The sequence below is a fragment of the Mytilus californianus genome, unplaced genomic scaffold (assembly GCF_021869535.1).
Source record: "Mytilus californianus isolate M0D057914Y unplaced genomic scaffold, xbMytCali1.0.p SCAF_5, whole genome shotgun sequence".
Taxonomy (NCBI): Eukaryota; Metazoa; Mollusca; class Bivalvia; order Mytilida; family Mytilidae; genus Mytilus; species Mytilus californianus.
The window spans coordinates 77,013,029-77,033,505 of record NW_026262701.1 but is presented as its reverse complement, the minus strand read 5'-3'; the positions used below and the strand labels follow the sequence as shown (position 1 = coordinate 77,033,505).

General features: G+C 32.2%; 1 protein-coding gene across 3 annotated transcripts in view; it reads left to right on the top strand.

The window, feature by feature from the left end:
- Positions 1 to 20,477, top strand: part of LOC127703082 (uncharacterized) — a 68,533-nt gene that overhangs the window by 15,311 nt on the left and 32,745 nt on the right. Inside the window, exons 4-6 of one of the 3 annotated variants that reach the window (XM_052207495.1) lie at positions 163 to 249; positions 3,862 to 4,002; positions 19,880 to 20,304. In XM_052207495.1, the coding sequence (XP_052063455.1) occupies positions 163 to 249; positions 3,862 to 4,002; positions 19,880 to 19,993 (342 nt within the window). In that variant the 3' untranslated portion in view covers positions 19,994 to 20,304. Of the gene's footprint in view, positions 1 to 162; positions 250 to 3,861; positions 4,003 to 12,752; positions 13,142 to 19,879; positions 20,305 to 20,477 lie in introns of those variants that run through there. The other 2 variants (XM_052207492.1, XM_052207494.1) reach the window with 2 other exon arrangements.

Below are 20,477 nucleotides of genomic sequence, written 5' to 3'. Positions count from 1 at the left end.
CCCAGAAAGAAATAACCATACGTCATCACTTGCTCAACATGGAAGCGGTAACAGGAGATGTTATTTGTACAGGTACAAATAAAGCAAACATTTATTACTAAATATAGCATTAGCTAATTGCAGGATACATAGTTTATGTTCACTAATCTTTTGGTTACTCAGGTACATGGCTTTCAGTTGTGTAGCTTAATTGGATCATTAGTTCTTGCTCCCACTATGGCGTATCTAGGATATCTTGGTGCAATAAAGGTAAGTTATGATTCTTATTGATTAGAAATGATATATTCATAACGAACGTGTCTTAAATTATATATTTCTCTAACGTAAGTCTATTGTTCTTACTGTAGATCTTTGTTCTAAAAAAATGATTGTCAAGTTACATCGATATCATAACCAAACTTTTAAATATAAAACTTGAAGAATCTTTTACTTATTGTGTCTGTTTGTTTTGTTCACGCATCGTTGTCAATATAATGGAATTTTATGCGACTGTCTATAGTGAGAGGTTTAGCTAGCTATAAAACCAGGTAAAATCCACCATTTTCTACATAAGAAAATGCCTATACCAAGTCAGGAATATGACAGTTGCTATACATTCGTTTGATGTGTTTGAGCTTTTGATTTTGCCATTTGAATAGGGACTTTCCTTTTTGAATTTCCTTGGAGTTCAGTATTTTTGTGATTTTACATTTCACCTTGAAATACGAATTTAGAATTCGACTTTCGCGTTTATTCTCAATAAAGACTAGTTCGGTTTGTGTATTATAAAAGGCGAAAATCCTGCCGATATACAACTACTTATATTATGACTTAGAGCGTTTTATTGATAGTTGTTGTACATACATACACACACAGTTTGTTGTTGTGTCATGAGTCTTTTTATTAATTCATGTTCAGTATTTAGTATGCCTTGGTTTTTTTATCGGATTATTTTATTGTAACCAAGGTATCACCAATCTATGTAGATTTTATTTACTAAATGAATGGATATAGTATTCGCTATTCGACAATTCTTAATCTAAACAGAACATTATTATTACAATTTAACATTAAAAATAAACCAGCATAATCATAGCGTTTTTGAAAAATAGAACGATATACAATGTTCCGTCGGTTTCCTCTTATAGTTAATGAGTATTCCTCGTTGTTTTTTCTTCTTACATTGTTTTTACATGGCCTCCACCCGTTTCTTTTGAATTTAACAAGAACATCGATAAATTATTACCAAATGACCCTTTGTAGGATTTCACCACCCCCTTTACAAGTTAACTTCCTTTAATTTTGTTTTAAATGGCCCGCCTCGTTGCTTTAAAGATATCTTTTTTTTTTTGCACAATAGGTAGATCTCATCTTGATGTATTACGATATGAGGCTGCGAAGTATTTCATCATCCCCTTTGAGAGTTATATCCTCTTGAAGCAATTACTTTTATTTGCATTTTTTAAAATCATTACAGATAGAATAGATTTGAAAAGGGGAACATGTACAGGAACAGATGGGAATGTCAGTAAAAATAAACAATGTTTTTGTTATCAAGTCTTATATGAGTGATTTCCCTTAAATTATAACACAAATTTTGAAAAATGCTTATTTCGAGAACTTGAAGTCGTAGAGACATGGGACCTTCATTAATAATCTCTAGTTAATATGATCTTTAAATTGCAAACAAGGGCAAAGGTCACCAATCCAAAAAACAATTACGCTGCAATTTCACGCTTACATATTACAATGTAGGAAACAATAAGAGATTGCTCCATACATTTATTGTATAAAAGGTTACTCTCGGCGAGCTCTACATTTTATACATTAAGCTCAAAATTGTACGAAAATCAGTTTGAAAGTTACAACTAATTCGTAAAAGTGTAGTACTTGTGTTTATCTTTGAAAAGGTAAAATATATCTACTATCAATTGTCTCTAGGACTTACGGTTCTGAAGTTTGGTATGGCATCATATATTTGATTATTCATTGTGACTGTGATGAATTGTTAAATTGTTCCATATTTTTCTACAATGTTGTACTAAAATTGCCGATCATTTTTCACTTAGTTGATTTCAGTTATCTGGTATCGTTTTAGAGATAATACAGTTTAAAATTTTGTGAGCGGAGGCATGTTTGTCTGAATCAACAACAGCTTGTCGCCCGAAATATTTAGAAACTGAAGAGTTTAAAATGATTGACTTATTACCAAAAACATTCAGGAAAAACCAAAAATCAAAAAAACAAAAATCAATTTGAAATTTACGTTTAACATTGACTTTGTAAGTTTCATAAGTTCTATTTGTACAATTTATATTGTGTTATTTTTGGCTTTTTGCCAAATGGAGTTTTTTGGCTTACATTTGTATCAAATTGAACGTTTATATGAGGTTTTATTAAAATGAATGCGTTATAACAAAAGGTTGAACTCACTCTCCGAACAATATCAGAATCATATTTCTAACATTGAAAGATATATAGCTAACCTTTTTTAAAACGGTAGAATATTCGAATATATATTCGAATCGTGTAGATACAATAATGTTCAACAGATAAAAAATGAATGAAAAAACAATGGGATTAGCATTCGGTAGTCATCGTGATTTATTGACAAAACTAATATATTTGTCTTATTTATTTTCAACAAATTAGTTTTATTTGTAAATTTGAACAGAATTTGGAATAACTATTTACATTTCTATTAGAAAGTATTAACCAGCAAAATGTTACATAAGACATATTTCTTGAAGTCATTTTATACTTATAACTATGATAATTGAAGAACTTTTATTTCTGAAGGATCCGATCTGTAACATTGTTTTCGTGTAAATTGTAACGTTTTAAAGTTTTTGAAGTTGTTGGACACAGAAAAACAATCGTTGTTTTAAACGTTTTGCCTTCCTCACCAAATTGTAAATATACATTGAAATAGGTCAATTGACATATATTTCCAATAATCGTTAAACAGAGCAGCATAATTCGAATATGACTGGTGTATTAAAACTTCAATGCGTTTATCACACTCACATCACCGAACAAGGAAGACGTTTGTATACTTGTAATAGTAGTAAAATGTTGTCGTTACTTATAATTGTTAATATGCAGAAATATAAAATTCCATTTAGAATATCATCAAACTAGCTGGAATGCCTAGATTTCGAGTATTCGTTTGTTTTCTATTCAAAAAACGAACATTATGCAGACCAAATCAACATTTAGAAATACCAATGTTACACATTTCAAATTCAAATTATTTTTCCAGTCATCATGGATTGATTCATTCATTGGTTTTAAAGCCACTTGAAGCACTTTTGTGCTATTTCGTGGCCGTAAGGTTTTTTTTTGGATATTGAAAACTGTCGTGTCCATAGAGAACGAACCAACGACTTTCGATAGGAAAACTGACAATCCTGGTCAATTAAGTTATTGGTTGAGAGCACCTAGCACGTACGGGATTCGAACTCACAACCTGATTTTTGACAGGCTAGTAATACATTTCTTCAACTACTTAGACCGCTTGGCCACCAAGGTCATCATCGAAAATAGGATGACACTAAGCATCTACATGGTCTATTCAAATCATAAAGTTAAATATATTGATGATATTTTTGTTGTACTGAACTATTTTGAATCTTGAAAGCAATTGTGTTATATGTGCCGCATATGCTCCACTGTATGTGAGTCGGATATAACAAGCATAAATGCACAAGTACTACAGAAATGTCGAAAAAGACACTCGTATGTGCTTAATATTGAGCTTTTACATCCTTTTAATATTGTTTAACTTGTCTAAATAATTCATTAATGAATCGCAAGTTGCAGCTAATTTATCAAAAAGTACCACCTTATTTCATTAATGGGTACATTTATCATATATTGTAGCGAAGAAGTTATAACGAGAGCACTACGATTATCTCAGTTTGTATTGCTGGTCTATTCGTTGCTGAATGGATTCATGGAATTGCAATCATTGTCGGTTCAGTCTGTTCTTGCTTCTCGGAAATGGAATCATCAAATCAGCAGGTATTCAGATGAAATCATGTTTATGCCTTAAATTAATTCTGAAAATTTTTAATTATTGACATCATATTTCTAAAAAAGGACACACTTATTAGTCATCTTATCTTTTCCAAATACATACAACTATGATACACACTACAAACCAGTAAAAGTCTGAAATGGCCTATATATGTACTCGACTGTGATGAATTGGTCTGAAATTTAATTGATAATACTCGACTATAGTCTGAACTATACTTGACAGTCTAAACCTGTACTCGACCTTTACTCGACCAGTACTTAACAATTGTATACGCGTCTCAATCATGCTCGACCTAGTCTGAACCATGTTCGACCTAGTCTGAACCATACTCGACCTAGGCTGAACCATAATCGAACTAGTCTGAACCATACTTGACCAAGTCTCAACCAACCTAGACCTATTTTTTGTATCTATTTATTGTATTTCATCAATTTATGAACTGTTTTTAACAACAGCTATTTCCCCTGGCTAGAAATTTTAACAACAATTTGAAATTAAAAAATGTATTCTATATAGCATTGAAAGCAATTATTCACAATAAATATAATATAACTTCAACACCATCTTCATCAACACTTACATATATGTATCACCTTTATGATAGAAATAGAACAAGCTGATCAAATTAGTCTCAAAAGTAAATTGTGACTAATATTTTCAATGTTATTCATAAAATGTTAAATGTTTCAGATATATTTTATGGTTACTGGACAATTTTCACCATTAACTTAAGCCTAGTATAGATTTATGGTGTCAGTTGAGTTTAGTTAACAATGCGTGCACATTCTTTTTTTCAAAATATATATAAAATAGTATCTAAAGCAACTTAATAAATTCAAAAAATGAGACCTCTGTTTTGTAAAACCAAGAACTTATTAAAATAATTTATGATAATAGAACTTCCATAGCAATCCTTGATAATCTTTTAAAAAAAGGAAATGTGTTCCAAAGTTGCAGTAAAAATTTATTTCAATTAAATTTAAATAATTTTTGTCAACATTAAAGACATGGCATACAAAGCACTTCAATAAGGTTTAATTGACCTCAGTAAATGTGTGTTTTACAGGTAAAAAGAAAGCCCTATTTTTTTTTCACAAAACTCTTAAAATTTAAAATTGATATAATTAAATTATTATATAGGATAATTTGATTTAACTATCTCTATTTGATAAATATAAGAATCATATGAGGATGTAAAAATCTATTTATATATATATTTAGTCAAATGCGTTTTGTTAAAATATACTTTGTCACTTTTTTGGTCTTTTGGAAAATGTTGTTTGTGCTGTATTTAGACCCCTCGAACAAGAAATTTGTTTTGCATGCACACAGAAGGGATATAGTTACGATACTGTTGTCAGGTCATTAAAGATTGCATATTTTGGCGTTAATATTGTTTCACTTATATGGTCTTTGCATCGGCACTAAACACATTTATTTAAAAACCAGTTGTTGGCATGACACGGGTTATGTTCTTCTCATATATGTTATGATGGTATGATACTAAACCCCTAACGGGAAGGATTGTGCCTGATATTCATATGATGAAGACATAATCTTTCAATCAGTTTAATTGAAGTCTGGAGCTGGCATGTCAGTTAACTGCTAGTAGTCTGTTGTGATTTATGTATTATTGTCATTTTGTTTATTTTCTTTGGTTACATCTTCTGACATCAGACTCGGACTTCTCTTGAACTGAATTTTAATGTGCGTATTGTTATGCGTTTACTTTTCTACATTGGCTAGAGGTATAGGGGGAGGGTTGAGATCTCATAAACATGTTTAACCCCGGCGCATTTTTGCGCCAGTCCCAAGTCAGGATCCTCTAGCCTTTGTTAGTCTTGTATTATTTTTAATTTTAGTTTCTTGTGTACAATTTGGAGTTTAGTATGGCGTTCATTATCACTAAACTAGTATATATATTTGTTTAGGGGCCAGCTGACGGACGCCTCCGGGTGCGGGAATTTCTCGCTGCATTGAAGACCTGTTGGTGACCTTCTGCTGTTGTCTGTTCTATGGTCGGGTTGTTGTCTCTTTGACACATTCCCCATTTCCATTCTCAATTTTATTTTTTACAGAGTTTGTCTTTAGTGCCGTGTGGAGACCGTAGAGTGCCTCCCCGTGCTTCAAGTTTATGCTCTTATAATATACTAGATTATGGAGTGTGTGTCCGAGCGAGAACTTCTCTAGTTCATTACTTTAGGAATATTTATCAAAAAGTAGTATTTCAATATTCAGCCCCATTCTACTATTTAGTCAGACGTCAGTCGCTACCCTGATATACCCTTTCTTTTTCGGGTAATTAATACGGATAGCGTTTGACATCTTTAGCCGAACAGATTTATCATTTTTACATAATTTAATTCATTGTATGCTGGTTCATATTCTGGACGCCAGTCTTTGCTCCTTTCTAATATAATTCACAAACAAAAAACAAATATGAAGCTTAGAAATGGAAAAATATTAAATACTAAAATCGTTCAAAGGGTATCTACACGTCTCAATCTTCAAAATCGCTTATCTAAAAATACAACCATCGCTAACATTTTTAACAATAAAAATCGTGGTTACCCTTCTGTCGATAAGTGTCATGCCAAAAAATGACTTACATGTCCCCGTCTTTCCACCAACAATACGGCAAGGTCCACGTTTAATGGTCGCACATTTTCTTTAAATTTTGAAACTGATATAACTTGAAAAACAAACAGTATTATTTATTTACTCACATGAAACTAACCGGGATGCGGTATTCAGTACGTAGGTGAAACTGGACGATATTTATCTAAACGCTCTCAAGAACATCTGTATCGTTTTAAAAGACCCAATAAATTCAAAAGTATCATTTATCAACACCTTAAGAAGCACAATCATCCTATTAAATATTTAGCAGTTCAACCTTTAGAAGTAGTGAATAAGCAGCCTGGTGAATCTCATTCAAAGTTTGTACGATCAAGGAAAATAATTGAAGTAAATTGGATTAAAAAATTACAGACAGTCTACCCTCTCGGTCTTAATGATAATATCATGGGAATTGGTAATATATCAAGAACCGATTCTGTTAACATTTTGGATATAGTTTCTAAAACTGTTCGTAAAAATCGTTCTCATGGTCGTAGAAAAAATCGCAATCAAAGAAAATTTCGGACCAATCATACCAATATTTCGGACCTAATTTCTATTTCAAAAAAACAACGGCAGACATTATCTGTTAACAAAGCTCTGTTCATTACCGGTTAATAAGTTAAATAAAATTTTAGAGGATTGCAACACAATTTCATATAGCAGTCCTAAGTATGAAATCGTTCAAATTATAATGGCATATTGTTATTCTAAACTGTTTCCCAAAATTGATCGCCCTGAAGATCATAAAAAAACAGTTTATTAAAATAAAGTATGTCAATAAAGGTTTTGATTTTGTAAATATTGCCGGTATTTTTAACGACCATTCTGTTAAAGAACAAATCCCGGGATATTTTGATAATACTGAGCTCCCTCTTATTTGTTATATTTACAAGAAATCTACCCGGAAATTTGTGTTTAATTATAGCCAATTGTGTAAAGATGTTAATATCAGTGAAAATACACCTACTTCATGTAATTGCAGTAATTCCGAATACATTTATGGACCCATTTCCCATGTTATAACAGGAGATCTTAACATCGTTCAAGACCGAGAGTTAAAACCATTCCTCAGTAAAGGACCTAAATATCGTCCCCCGTCAATTATTAATTGGAATGAGTGTCGTAATATCATCCACGACTCACTCCATACTTACTGTTTGAAATGGATAAAACGGGAAAAAGCTGACAAAAAATCTTTGGACTCTTTTTTTAATTCAGTAATGAACATAGTTGATATACGTATTCAACATTTTAAAGAACAATTTACTCTTAACAATAACCACAATAAACCTATTTCTATTATCAAACATAAACTAAAAGAACTAGCCAAGGAATTTGTTTTTGTCCCGGCCGATAAAGCTGCTAATAATATTATTATTGTTTGACGTAAATTTTACATTGAGGTTCTGAAAAAAGAAATCACCAATTCACCAACATTCCAACTGACTCCATTTTCAGAAAACGACATCTGTAACAAACATAAACTTTTAGCTACCGCTTTACAAGCAGAACCAAATACAATGAAAGTCCCAACTATGTATTTGCTTCCGAAGCTACACAAAACACCTTACAAATATAGATTTATTTCGTCTTCAAGCCATTGTTCCACTACTAAATTGTCTATTCTTCTCACCAGTACACTTGGTACAATCAAAAACCTGATAATAAATTGTTCAAATAAGGCCTTCGAAAATAGTGGAATTAATTACTTTTGGAGTGTCAAGAACTCGTTGGAAGTACTTGATAAATTACATGCATATATTGGTGATTTTGAATCTGTTCAAAGTTTTGATTTTTCTACCCTATATACCACATTGCCTCACATTCTCATTAAGAAAAAATTCACACACCTAATTAAATGGGCATTTAAAAAGTCAGAATGTGAATATATATGTTCAAACTCTTTTAGGTCATTTTTTAGTAGCAATAAACAAAAAAACTATGTCAATTGGACATGCTTTGATACTATATATGCCCTTGCATTTTTACTAGATAACATTTTTGTTCGCTTTGGAGATTCCGTATATCGTCAGGTTATCGGAATTCCAATGGGGACTAACTGTGCACCACTTATTGCGGACCTTTTTTTGTATTGCTATGAGTTACAATTTATGACAAAAATCAGCAAACACCCATCGAAACAACATCTGATACACAAATTTAATAATACTTTTAGATATTTGGATGATATTTTGGCTCTCAATAATGACGACTTCAGTATGTATACTAAAGAAATTTATCCTGTTGAACTTACTTTAAATAAAGCTAATACTAACAATGACCACTGCCCTTTCCTCGATCTTGATATCTATATCATTAATGGAAAGCTTAATACTAAAATATATGATAAAAGAGATGATTTTTCATTTCCTATCGTTAATTATCCATTTTTAGATGGTGACGTTCCCTTGTCACCATCTTACGGTGTTTATATATCTCAACTTGTACGATTCGCTCGTGTATGTAACAATGTTTTAGATTTTAACGAGAGAAATTTATGTATTACTGAAAAATTATTACACCAGGGTTTTCGATATCACAAACAAGTCAAAACATTTACTAAATTTTATCATCGGTATAAGGACATCATTCGTAAATATAGCTCAACATGCAGACTTCTTATACGTTCAGGTATTTCACATCCAATTTTTTATGAAAATATTCTTTATAAAGCACAAAAATGTCAGTATTCACCTCTGAAGCTAACAAAACCTTTGAATAGACTTATTAAGAAGGGATATAGTTACGATACTGTTGTCAGGTCATTAAAGATTGCATATTTTGGCGTTAATATTGATTCACTTATAGGGTCTTTGCATCGGCACTAAACACATTTATTTAAAAACCAGTTGTTGGCATGACACGGGTTATGTTCTTCTCATATATGTTATGATGGAATGATACTAAACCCCTAACGGGAAGGATTGTGCCTGATATTCATATGATGAAGACATAATCTTTCAATCAGTTAAATTGAAGTCTGGAGCTGGCATGTCAGTTAACTGCTAGTAGTCTGTTGTTATTTATGTATTATTGTCATTTTGTTTATTTTCTTTGGTTACATCTTCTGACATCAGACTCGGACTTCTCTTGAACTGAATTTTAATGTGCGTATTGTTATGCGTTTACTTTTCTACATTGGCTAGAGGTATAGGGGGAGGGTTGAGATCTCATAAACATGTTTAACCCCGGCGCATTTTTGCGCCAGTCCCAAGTCAGGATCCTCTAGCCTTTGTTAGTCTTGTATTATTTTTAATTTTAGTTTCTTGTGTACAATTTGGAGTTTAGTATGGCGTTCATTATCACTGAACTAGTATATATATTTGTTTAGGGGCCAGCTGAAGGACGCCTCCAGGTGCGGGAATTTCTCGCTGCATTGAAGACCTGTTGGTGACCTTCTGCTGTTGTCTGTTCTATGGTCGGGTTGTTGTCTCTTTGACACATTCCCCATTTCCATTCTCAATTTTACACGTATAAAAATTGCGGTTTTTATCCAACGCAATCATAGGTTTGAACGTTGTTTTGAATTTAGACTTCGGGTTTATATGATCCATTCATCCTATTTTGACTCCTCAAAATTCAAGAGTCTATCCTAAATTGAAGGTAATTGTATGGCTTTCCAAATACCGTTTCGATTCCTAACATCACTGAAGAGACATTCATTGTCGAAATCCGGATATGGTGTACAAAAACCTTTGCACCTTTTGTTTGCGGTATACCATCTTTTCCGCAAGTTTATTGTTTTCTGTTTAGTATTAAATGTATAATTAAGATCCAATTATTACATCGGTGATTCGTTTATTTGGCAATCGCCAATGGCAGTCAGCAGGGTTTAAGAACATTTGTTGTTCGACCTGTTAGTCAAATGCGTTTTGTTAAAATATACTTTGTCACTTTTTTGGTCTTTTGGAAAATGTTGTTTGTGCTGTATTTAGACCCCTCTAACAAGAAATTTGTTTTGCATGCACACGTTTAAAAAACTATGTTATATCTGTAAATTTGCGGAAGCAATTTTTTGTTCTTCCCTGGCCGGCATTCGAACTCATATATATATATATATTTATTTTATTGTGGCTGTTGTCATGTCAGTTTAAATCAAAAATTATTCTAACAGTTAAAATTAAAAAAAATAAGTAGAGGTTATTTGGTCAAGTATGGTTCTGACTGGTCGAGTATTGTTCAGACCTTTGGTCGAGTATGGTTTAGACTGAAAAAAAAATAGGTCAAGTAGATGTGGAGAATGGGTTAAGACTGTTTCAGACTGATCGAGTAATAGGTAAAACTATCTTCAATGGCAAAGATAAGGGTCAAGTACAAATCAGTACATTCGAGTATGGTTAAGACTGGGGTTGAGTAATGTCGAGTAAAATTCAGACCAATTCAGACTGGTCGAGTAAAAATCAGTACAGTCGAGTAGATGTAGGCCATTTCAGACTTTTACTGCTTTAGAGTGATATAAAAGATAAGGTCAATTGATTTTCAAAATATTAGTACCAAGGTTAACTAAAAAAATGTTGAACTAAAATATCAAATAGGACAAGAAATATCAACACAACCAATACAATACCGTCATTACATTGTTGTGTCACGAAAGGTCAAGCAGTGTGTGTTCAACTGAAGTTTTCTTCGTGTTTCTTGTCACAATCAGAATCCAATGTTAAGTATGATATGGTTATAAGGTGTTATACCATCATATCATAGTATGTCACATCCGGTTCCATACGAAAAAGGATCGAAACAAGTATTCCTTTGAATTTGACAATTTCATTGCAGTAAAAAAAATCTGAGTCATTGACATATATCTTGCCTGTTTCAAAGCACCTTTTTTTTATTTTGTGTTTGTAAAAAAATATTTTTAAACTTGAAGTTCCATGGGTAGTTAAGCTTGTAAACAAGAAGAAAGGGGGTTTGATTGGTTAACTTCCATTGGTGGTTATTTTCTTATATGCAATGAACTGTTGTTTGAAATTTTGTCTGTGGTACTGGACAGGATAAAACTTTACTCTCGCCAAATACTTCTTTATAAGAAACACTGATGAATTCTGCACAATATTTTGAAAAGTGCAAATTAAAAAAAAAAAGACTAATTGGGGGAAAACATTGGTGGTATTACACCAAGAGGAAGTTATTTTTTGGAGATCAGATTAAATGATAAGCCTTTGCGATAAGTTAGATTTGATTATCATACAGAATTAGTGATCCGTAGATTTTGATGATTATCAGATTTGGTGATCAATTTGAATGGTCGGACCTGGTGATCATTTTGATCTGATGATAAGTCAGATTTGGTGATCAATCGGATTTTGTAATTATCTTGAGTTGGTGATCATTGGTGATCAGTCATATTTGATAATGAGTCTGATTTGATCATACATCCGACTTAATGATAAGTCAGATTTGGTGATGAGTCGGATTTGATGATTAATCAGATTTGGTGATAAGTTGGAATTTGATGATCAATCAGATTTTGTGATAAGTCGGAGTTGATGATAAGTTAGTTTTGGTTAGCAGTCACTAAATATAAAAGAGTTTTGCTACATCAAAAGAGTTCATTGAGTTATTGGAAGATTGAAGGTCACAAGCATGATGATTGAAACATACAGCCTGTAATTAATAGATATAAGAAGATGTGTGAGAGTGCCAATGAGACAATTCTCCATCCAAGTCACAATTTGTAAAAGTAAACCATTATTAATACATGATTTAATCTTTTAACTCTTTTCTTTCATATTGACTTACAAATGACAATGCAGAATCTTTGGTTCTAAGCTTAAAGTTGCTTTGAAACATCAATCTCCCACCAAAACAATCTTAAAGAATTCACGTATTCTGGATTTTTGTATCGAATGTGTAATCACAATCTACATGTAGGTGCTACTTGAAACCTATCAATGGGAAGATTGAACACAATCAGTTAATTTGACAACCGACCATCGTTGTCGATATACGTGTAAGTCAAATTATGAAGCAAACATTGCTGATTGGGATGAGAACGTTTTTGTTTATAATCAGCTGGTTCTTAACTCTTCAATTTATAGATTTTTTTTTAAATATTCAGATAAAATTTACTATCTGCATTGGTGTTTTTTTCTGTTTTGTGTCTCATTAGGATGTTATGGTTGTGAACAGCACACAATTTCAAGTGATTTCCACAGCAAATGTTGAAGCAGCTATAATGACTATTGAAGAAACATCCTACCAGATAGTTCAGAATCATAGACCGCAGCAGTATCATGTGATGAAAACAAATGAACCGACAGTGGATTACATTCCGGAATAAACAGTACAAAACAAGTTTGTGATACCAATGCACAATCTAACAACAGTAAAGATGGTAGACATTCTAAAATACAGAGTTATTAATACGTATAAACATTGACTTTTATGTTATTATAATCACAATGCACGGATATTTCTTTTGTTAATTCAAACAAGACATTTACAAGAGAGCAGTACATCAACTCGAAAGATAGAAAATAAAAAAAAGTTGTTTTCGTATTGTATTTTATAAAACTATATAATAATGTATTCTTAAGAGGTACAAACTAAAATTGTGTGTATCATATTTACTTCTTTATAAGAAAATATTTTCCCCTTTGCACCAATGTGATTATTATTTTGTCAGATAACACATTGACTCGACTCATTGACTAGATTGAAATGTGTTTACACTTGAAATGTATGAACTCATGTGTATTTGGTTTTAGGAGGAGTAGTTCAGAGTCTCTAAGTGGTCTTTTGCTAATAAAATATTAATACTGCTCCCTATAAATAAACCTAAATAGGTGGCAGTCGTATTTGCTTATTAATTAACCATCTTAAAATATATCCTAAAGTTAAGACCATCATAAGACAACTTAAGGCACTTAAATATGTGTTCACGAAAAAAGTAAAATCACAAAAATACTGAACTCCGAGGAAAATTCAAAACGGAAAGTCCCTAATCAAATGGCAAAATCAAAAGCTAAAACACATCAAACGAATGGATAACAACTGTCATATTTCTGACTTGGTACAGGCAGTTTCTTGTGTAGAAAATGGTGGATTGAACCTGGTTTTTATAGTATAAACCTCTCACGACAGTTGCATCAAATTCTATTATATTGACAACGATGCGTGAACAAAACAAACAGACATAAAAGGTAAAAATGTCAAAAATAGGGGTAAAGCAGTCAACATTGTGTTATAATCGTAATCACTATAAAAACAAACAAATATTTCAACAAAGAAAAACAAAACACATTAGCAAAAACAAAATAGATTTAAGAAGATGTGGTATGAGTGCCAATGAGACAACTCTCCATCCAAGTCAAAATTTATAAAAGTAAACCATTATAGGTCACAGTACGGTCTTCAACACGGAGCCTTGGCTCACACCGAACAGTAAGCTATAAAGGGCCCCAAAAAATACTAGTGTAAAACCATTCAAACGGGAAAACCAACGGTCTAATCTATATAAAAAACGAGAAACGAGAAACACTTATGAACCACATCAACAAACGACAACTACTGAACATCAGATTCCTGACTTAGGACAGGTGCAAATGCAGCCGGTTTAAACGTTTTAATGGTACCAAACCTTCACTTTTTTTCTGAAACAATAGTTTTACATCACAACATAGAAAGACACACTATAAAATATCAACTGAAATAGCTTAACTCAATCAAAGGACATATTAACACCATTGAACATACACTGAACAAATAAATTTGACTTATGACACAATGTAAATACAAAATAAATAAACTAAGGGAAGAATAATAAAAGTAACATATTATATCGGTAAGAAATGTTAAACAATTAAAGAAAAACAATATGCTCGAACAAAAATATCAGCCATTTGCAATAACTTTAAACACAGGTAAATGAAAATAATTTTGTTGTTAGGTATACGTGTACAGTACCAATAGAGAAAGGAAATATTTTTACAAAATAAATAATTTTGATGTTCATAGTACGAAGTGAAAATATATAGTTACACCAAACACTTATCAAAGCTGGTATATAGACCAGATATAACCCTGAATATCATTAAATAACAAAAAAGCATTACAATTAGTATCAACAGGTCAAATAAACAAGACAGTACGATTTGAGAGTACTCGCAGTTACTGACAGCTAGTTAAAAGCCAAAGCAATTAATAATAAAAAATCATGCATTAGAGACTAAAATCAACTTAAACACATCCCAGGGATTTAGTATTTTAACGTCATGGACAGTCAAAGAAGACATGACTAGTGCAATGCCAAAAATAAATGTATCGACAGACAGTAGGATAGTAAGGAGTTTAACCTCTTTATAGATCTAAACGAACGTGGGTGTGTCTTTATACATCCCACTTAAAAAAAGGACAAATTAAGTTATATTTTAATTTGCTGATGACAAAATCGATATTAGTGTCAATGTAAACTATATTCAAAGATCTAATTACAACATTGGTAAGATAACCTTTACTAATAAGTTTGTTTAAAGGTTCGTTGAGTTTACACAGATCACATAGTGATTTCCGCGCTTTAAGTACAATATTACCGTAAAATTTAGGATGTGAAATACCGTTTTTAATCAGTTTTCTACAAGTACAGCCAAATTTACTAATCAAATCTTTGTATCTATGAAAGAACTTAGAAAAAAGTTTACGTAATTTATGGTAACGAAATCCTTGATTTAATAATTTTCCAGTGATGCATTGATTACGTTCGTTAAAATCTATGACATCACTATACACACGGGCATAACGAACGAGTTGGGATATATATACACCGTATGATGGAGCCAAAGGAACATCGCCGTCTAAAAAAGGATAAATAACAATATGGAATGAAAAATCGTCTCTTTTGTCGTAAATTTTCGTATGGATTTTTCCTTTAGAGATTGAAATGTCCAAATCCAGAAAAGGACAACTACTGCTGTTTATGTTAGATTTAGTTAAAGTAAATTCTATTGGGTAAATTTCGGTAGTATATTTAGAGAACTCTGGATTATTTAACGAAAAAATATCATCTAGATAACGGAAGGTATTGTTGAATGTATCAACCAAATGTAACAATGACGTGTCTTTACTGAGTTTGGTCGTAAACTGAGATTCATAGCAATACAGGAATAAATCTGCTATTAAAGGGGCGCAGTTAGTGCCCATAGGAATACCTACTACTTATCGATACACTCTATCGCCGAAACGTACATATATGTTGTCCAGGAGAAAATTTAAAGCTTCAATCATATCTTCACATTTCCAGTAAGTGTATCTAGCATACTTTCCTTTTTCGTTACAGAAAAAGGCTTTAAACGAGTTACAGCAAATAAATTTGTAATGAGATTTTTCTAAAGACCATTTAATTAAATATGAAAACTTTTCCTTGATAAGATTGTGTGGAAGTGTAGTATAAAGAGTAGAAAAATCATAACTGTCAACAGAATTAAAAGGACCATCAAAAGCATGTATTTTATCTAAAACGTCTAAAGAATTTTTAACACTCCAAAAATAATTAATATTATTATTTTCATAAGCTTTATTACAAAAGTTAATAACAAGTTCTTTGATAGTAGTAAGGGAGGTAGTTAGAAGCACTGATAGATTAGTAGTAGAACACTTACTAGATGCGGAGATGAAACGGAATTTAAATGGTTTTTTGTGCAATTTAGGTAACCAGTACATAGTAGGGACTTTAAATGTTCGGAAGAGGCCTTAAGCTGGGTAGTGGCAGTGATATGCTTGTTTACAATTTGACTCTCTGTGGAGCGTACGGACCTGAATGTAGATAAATTTGTAATTTCGTTTTGGAGAACTTCCGTGTAGTATATGCGTCACACCACCATTACATTATTTGCTGCTTTGTCTGCCGGTACGAACACAAACCGCTTTGCGAGTTCTTGGAGTTTATTTTTTATTCTGGAAATGGAAATATCATGGACCCTTTTACTAATTTCAGAATTGTTTTCAAAATGAGATATACGAATATTAACAGTATTCATAATTTTATTCAAATAACTGTCTAGAGATTTTTATCAGATTTTTCACGTTTACACCAATTTTTACAGTATACAGACAGAGCGTCTTTAATGATCTGACGACACTGTTTCCAAATTATTTTAGATGGAGGACGATATTTCGGTCCTTTCTTAAGAAAAGTAATGACCTCACGGTCTTCGACGATGTTGAGGTCTCCTGTAAGGACATGACCATAGGGAGGTCTCCTGTAAGGTCTTCGACGATGTTGAGGTCTCCTGTAAGGACATGACCATAGGGAACATATCTAAAACTAGTTGTTTCACGATATCAAAAGCCTAGAATACAAAAATTTACCTTGGCACAATAGCATAATGACGGGAAGTATAAGTAATAATTTACAAAGACAAATAAAAGAATACTATGACACGTTGACAAGATGATAATGATCTGGCGAGGAAAAAGTGATTGTTGAACCAATGTTACTAGTGAACCGGTGGTGGATGTTAAATTTCCTTAATATGATGCTACACTGTATCCAGCTTGTATTTTTACTAGGGCGATGGCGAGAAAACAACAAAATGAGGATTTACAAGAAGAACAGTATGATTACTTATACCTTTCCGACATTTCCTGGCCGACATTAAGGGTCCCGGTAGCTCAGAAAAGACCATCGTAAGACCACCTAGTACCAAAAAGCATGTTATTATGCAATGGCCAGACGTAAACCGCCATTCATTAGACAAAAGAAAGTGTGTGAAGGAGCAAAATAAAAAACCATGAGTTTCTTTGGATCGGCAGAACGACTCAGCCATAAGATGAAGAAGACAAAGCGGCCGAATGCTACTACCATCAAGATGGCATTTTAAAGCGGAAATGGAGGCCCCTGATGCTATCCCAGAAGAAGAATGGAGAGTGATATACCAATTGGTCGTGCCTAAAGTCTATAGGCAAGAAATTATTGATTTTGCCCATGACACCCCCTTGACTGGACATTAAAGTATTTGGAAGACTTGCCTCAAGATCTTACAGCAGACCTTGCAGTACTGAACCAGACTTAGAAATGATGTCACAGAATACTGCAAACCTTGCACTTAAGCTTTCCTTGGCTATTCCATAAGAAAATATCAGGTTACAAACTATTGTCAACGGTCTTATCAAATGTTTTATATTTGTAGGAATTCTATACGGTCTATACAGTCCGACCAGGGTTCAAAATTCAAGTAAGGTTTAATTCAGGATGTCGTTTACCAGTTAGGAATTTCTCAACATGGATCGAGTGCTTATCATCAAGAATCTCAAGGTTATTTGTCTGTTTGTCTTTTTCTTTTTTAGCCATGGCGTTGTCAGTTTATTTTCGATCGATGAGTTTGACTGTCCTTCTGGTATCTTTCACCCCTCTTTAAGAACGTTTTCATCAAACATTGAAGTTCATAATTAGAACTTTTTTTTCAATTTGACTGGGATGATGATGTTTAATTTCTAATTTTAACGGTCTGAGAGGCTGTTTAAGAATCCCTTTGTTTTAACCCATTTGAGTTGGTTTTGGGTTATGATGTACAGAAACCTTTGAAATCGGTTGAGGAAAAATGGCTTACTGAACACTATGTCTTGAATCTTGTAAACAATGTATCTAAATTTAATGAAAATTATATACTGATTGTCAAATTGCCCAGAAAAGTTTAAAAAACTGTTCAGAATAAGATGAAAATATGGTATGATAAAGATGCCGGGGACAGAGTTTTTAAGTGTGGTGATAAAGTACTTGTATTTTTGCCAGTTCCTGGACATCTTTTACAGAATAAATACCGTGATTCTTTTACATAGAAATTAAATAAAAATATTATATGTTTGACAATGATATTATTGAGCCGGGTAACAGTGAATGGAGCTCTTCTTGTCAGCTTGGACGTAAACCAGATAAAACTTTTCGTTTCGTAACTGATTTCAGAAAAGTTATTTCTGTCTCAAAAGCTATTTCAAATCCGTTTCCAAGAAATGACGACTGTACTGACAACATTGGGCAAGCCAAATTTGTGAGCAAATCTAATTTATTGTAATGTAATTGGCAGGTTCCTTTGATGCAGAGAGCTTTTGTCACACCAGCCAACTTATTTCAGTATACCATGTATACTGTCAAGCCGTTTTGTATGAAAAGTGCTCCAGCTACATTTCAAAGAATGATCAATAATGTTATAAAAGAGCAAGACTGTTGTATGCCTATGATACTTTTGGTTCTCAATGCTCTTCAACTTCGTACTTTATTTGGCCTTTAACACTTTTTTTTTATTCGAGCGTCACTGATGAGTCTTTTATAGACGAAATGTGCGTCTTGAGCAATACTAAATTTCAATCCAGGTATCTATGATGAGTTTATTGATAGATTGTCATAATCAAGTTTGACTGTTGATCTTGGTAAGAGTGAAATTTTTTTCTAATATTGAAAACGAGTGTTTTGCACTGTTGTCTATACTTAAACATTTTGAAGGTTATTTAAATCCGACTCTATATCCTATTATGGTTTATATTGATCATAATCCCCTCAACTGCATACAAAAAATGAGAAAAAAAGAACCAGAGGTTGACTTGGTTTATTTTATTGCTACAGTAAGGTGTTATTAATATAAAACATATTAAAGGTAAAGATAATCATGGTAATGTAAAAAGAGATGCCTTATCTAGATCGTATTGATAACATTGAATATATTGTTTATGAAAAGTTCTCGTTACACTCAAACTTGTTTTAAGTGGGAGGTGTTATTTGATTGTAATGATTTTTATTTATCTTGGCCTAGTTTGTTTTATTTGGCCTTTTAAGATGTTTACGTAGTTGTTTACAAATAATGTTATAATTTTGCAGTTAAGAAATTACTAAAATAATCATAGATACTGTTGGAATGATAACAAATTCTATTTGACTTAGATAATATTTCCGGAGTTTTCTTTGTCTACAATGCGTAACTTAAAACTTGTATAGTGTTCTAGAAGTTTTAGTGACAACTCTATATACAGACACCGAAATTAGACAGATCAGACATTAAAATACTTGGTTTCTCAGAAGATTTCTGGAGTTGATCATGTTGTTGGATTGACACTTTTACTTACATTACCTACATCATACCAGATTGTGAACTTATTCGACATATTACGTTACAGTTAAGAGAAGAATTATGGATAAAGAAAAGACTAAGGTCGGACAGTTGCGTTGACATTTCAATTAGTATAATATTTCTTGTACAACTGTATGATTATCTTGTTAAATTCTATTATTATTTGTGTCTTTTGTAGGATACAATGTATAAGTCATTTCCGGAAGTAACAAACCTTCAACACGGAGCCTTTGCACACACCGAACAACACGACATGAAGGGCACACAAATGACTAGTGATAAACAATTGTAGTGTTAGATCATTTAATACGATAAAATAACGGCATAAAATTGAACGAGAGACAAACATTTACTAGCAGTACATTTATGATTTGATAATATGAAGCCTTTTCTTTTACAAGAAAATTTACGTACACTTGTTTTTATAGTAAAACTTAGCTATTCCATTATCTAACTCCTATTTATCGTTTTTTTTTCTTAATTGAAGTTTCATCTGACTTTAAGCAACGTTTGATGTATTTGTGTACTTTTTGTCAACTTTAAACTAGTTTTTAATCGGTTGTTATTTTCAATTTGCGAAATAAAAAAAATATGTAAATTAAATATTTTATGGAGAGCAGACAAAGATTTGAAGGTTGATGGCTAATTACCTGACAAAACAAACATACATTTTTTTTAAAGTTATGCACACAAAAAGTGATCCACAAGTAAATTCTGTCGTCAAGTGCTTTTTTATATTTTGTAGACATTTATTATTCAAACACACCTACGCTATT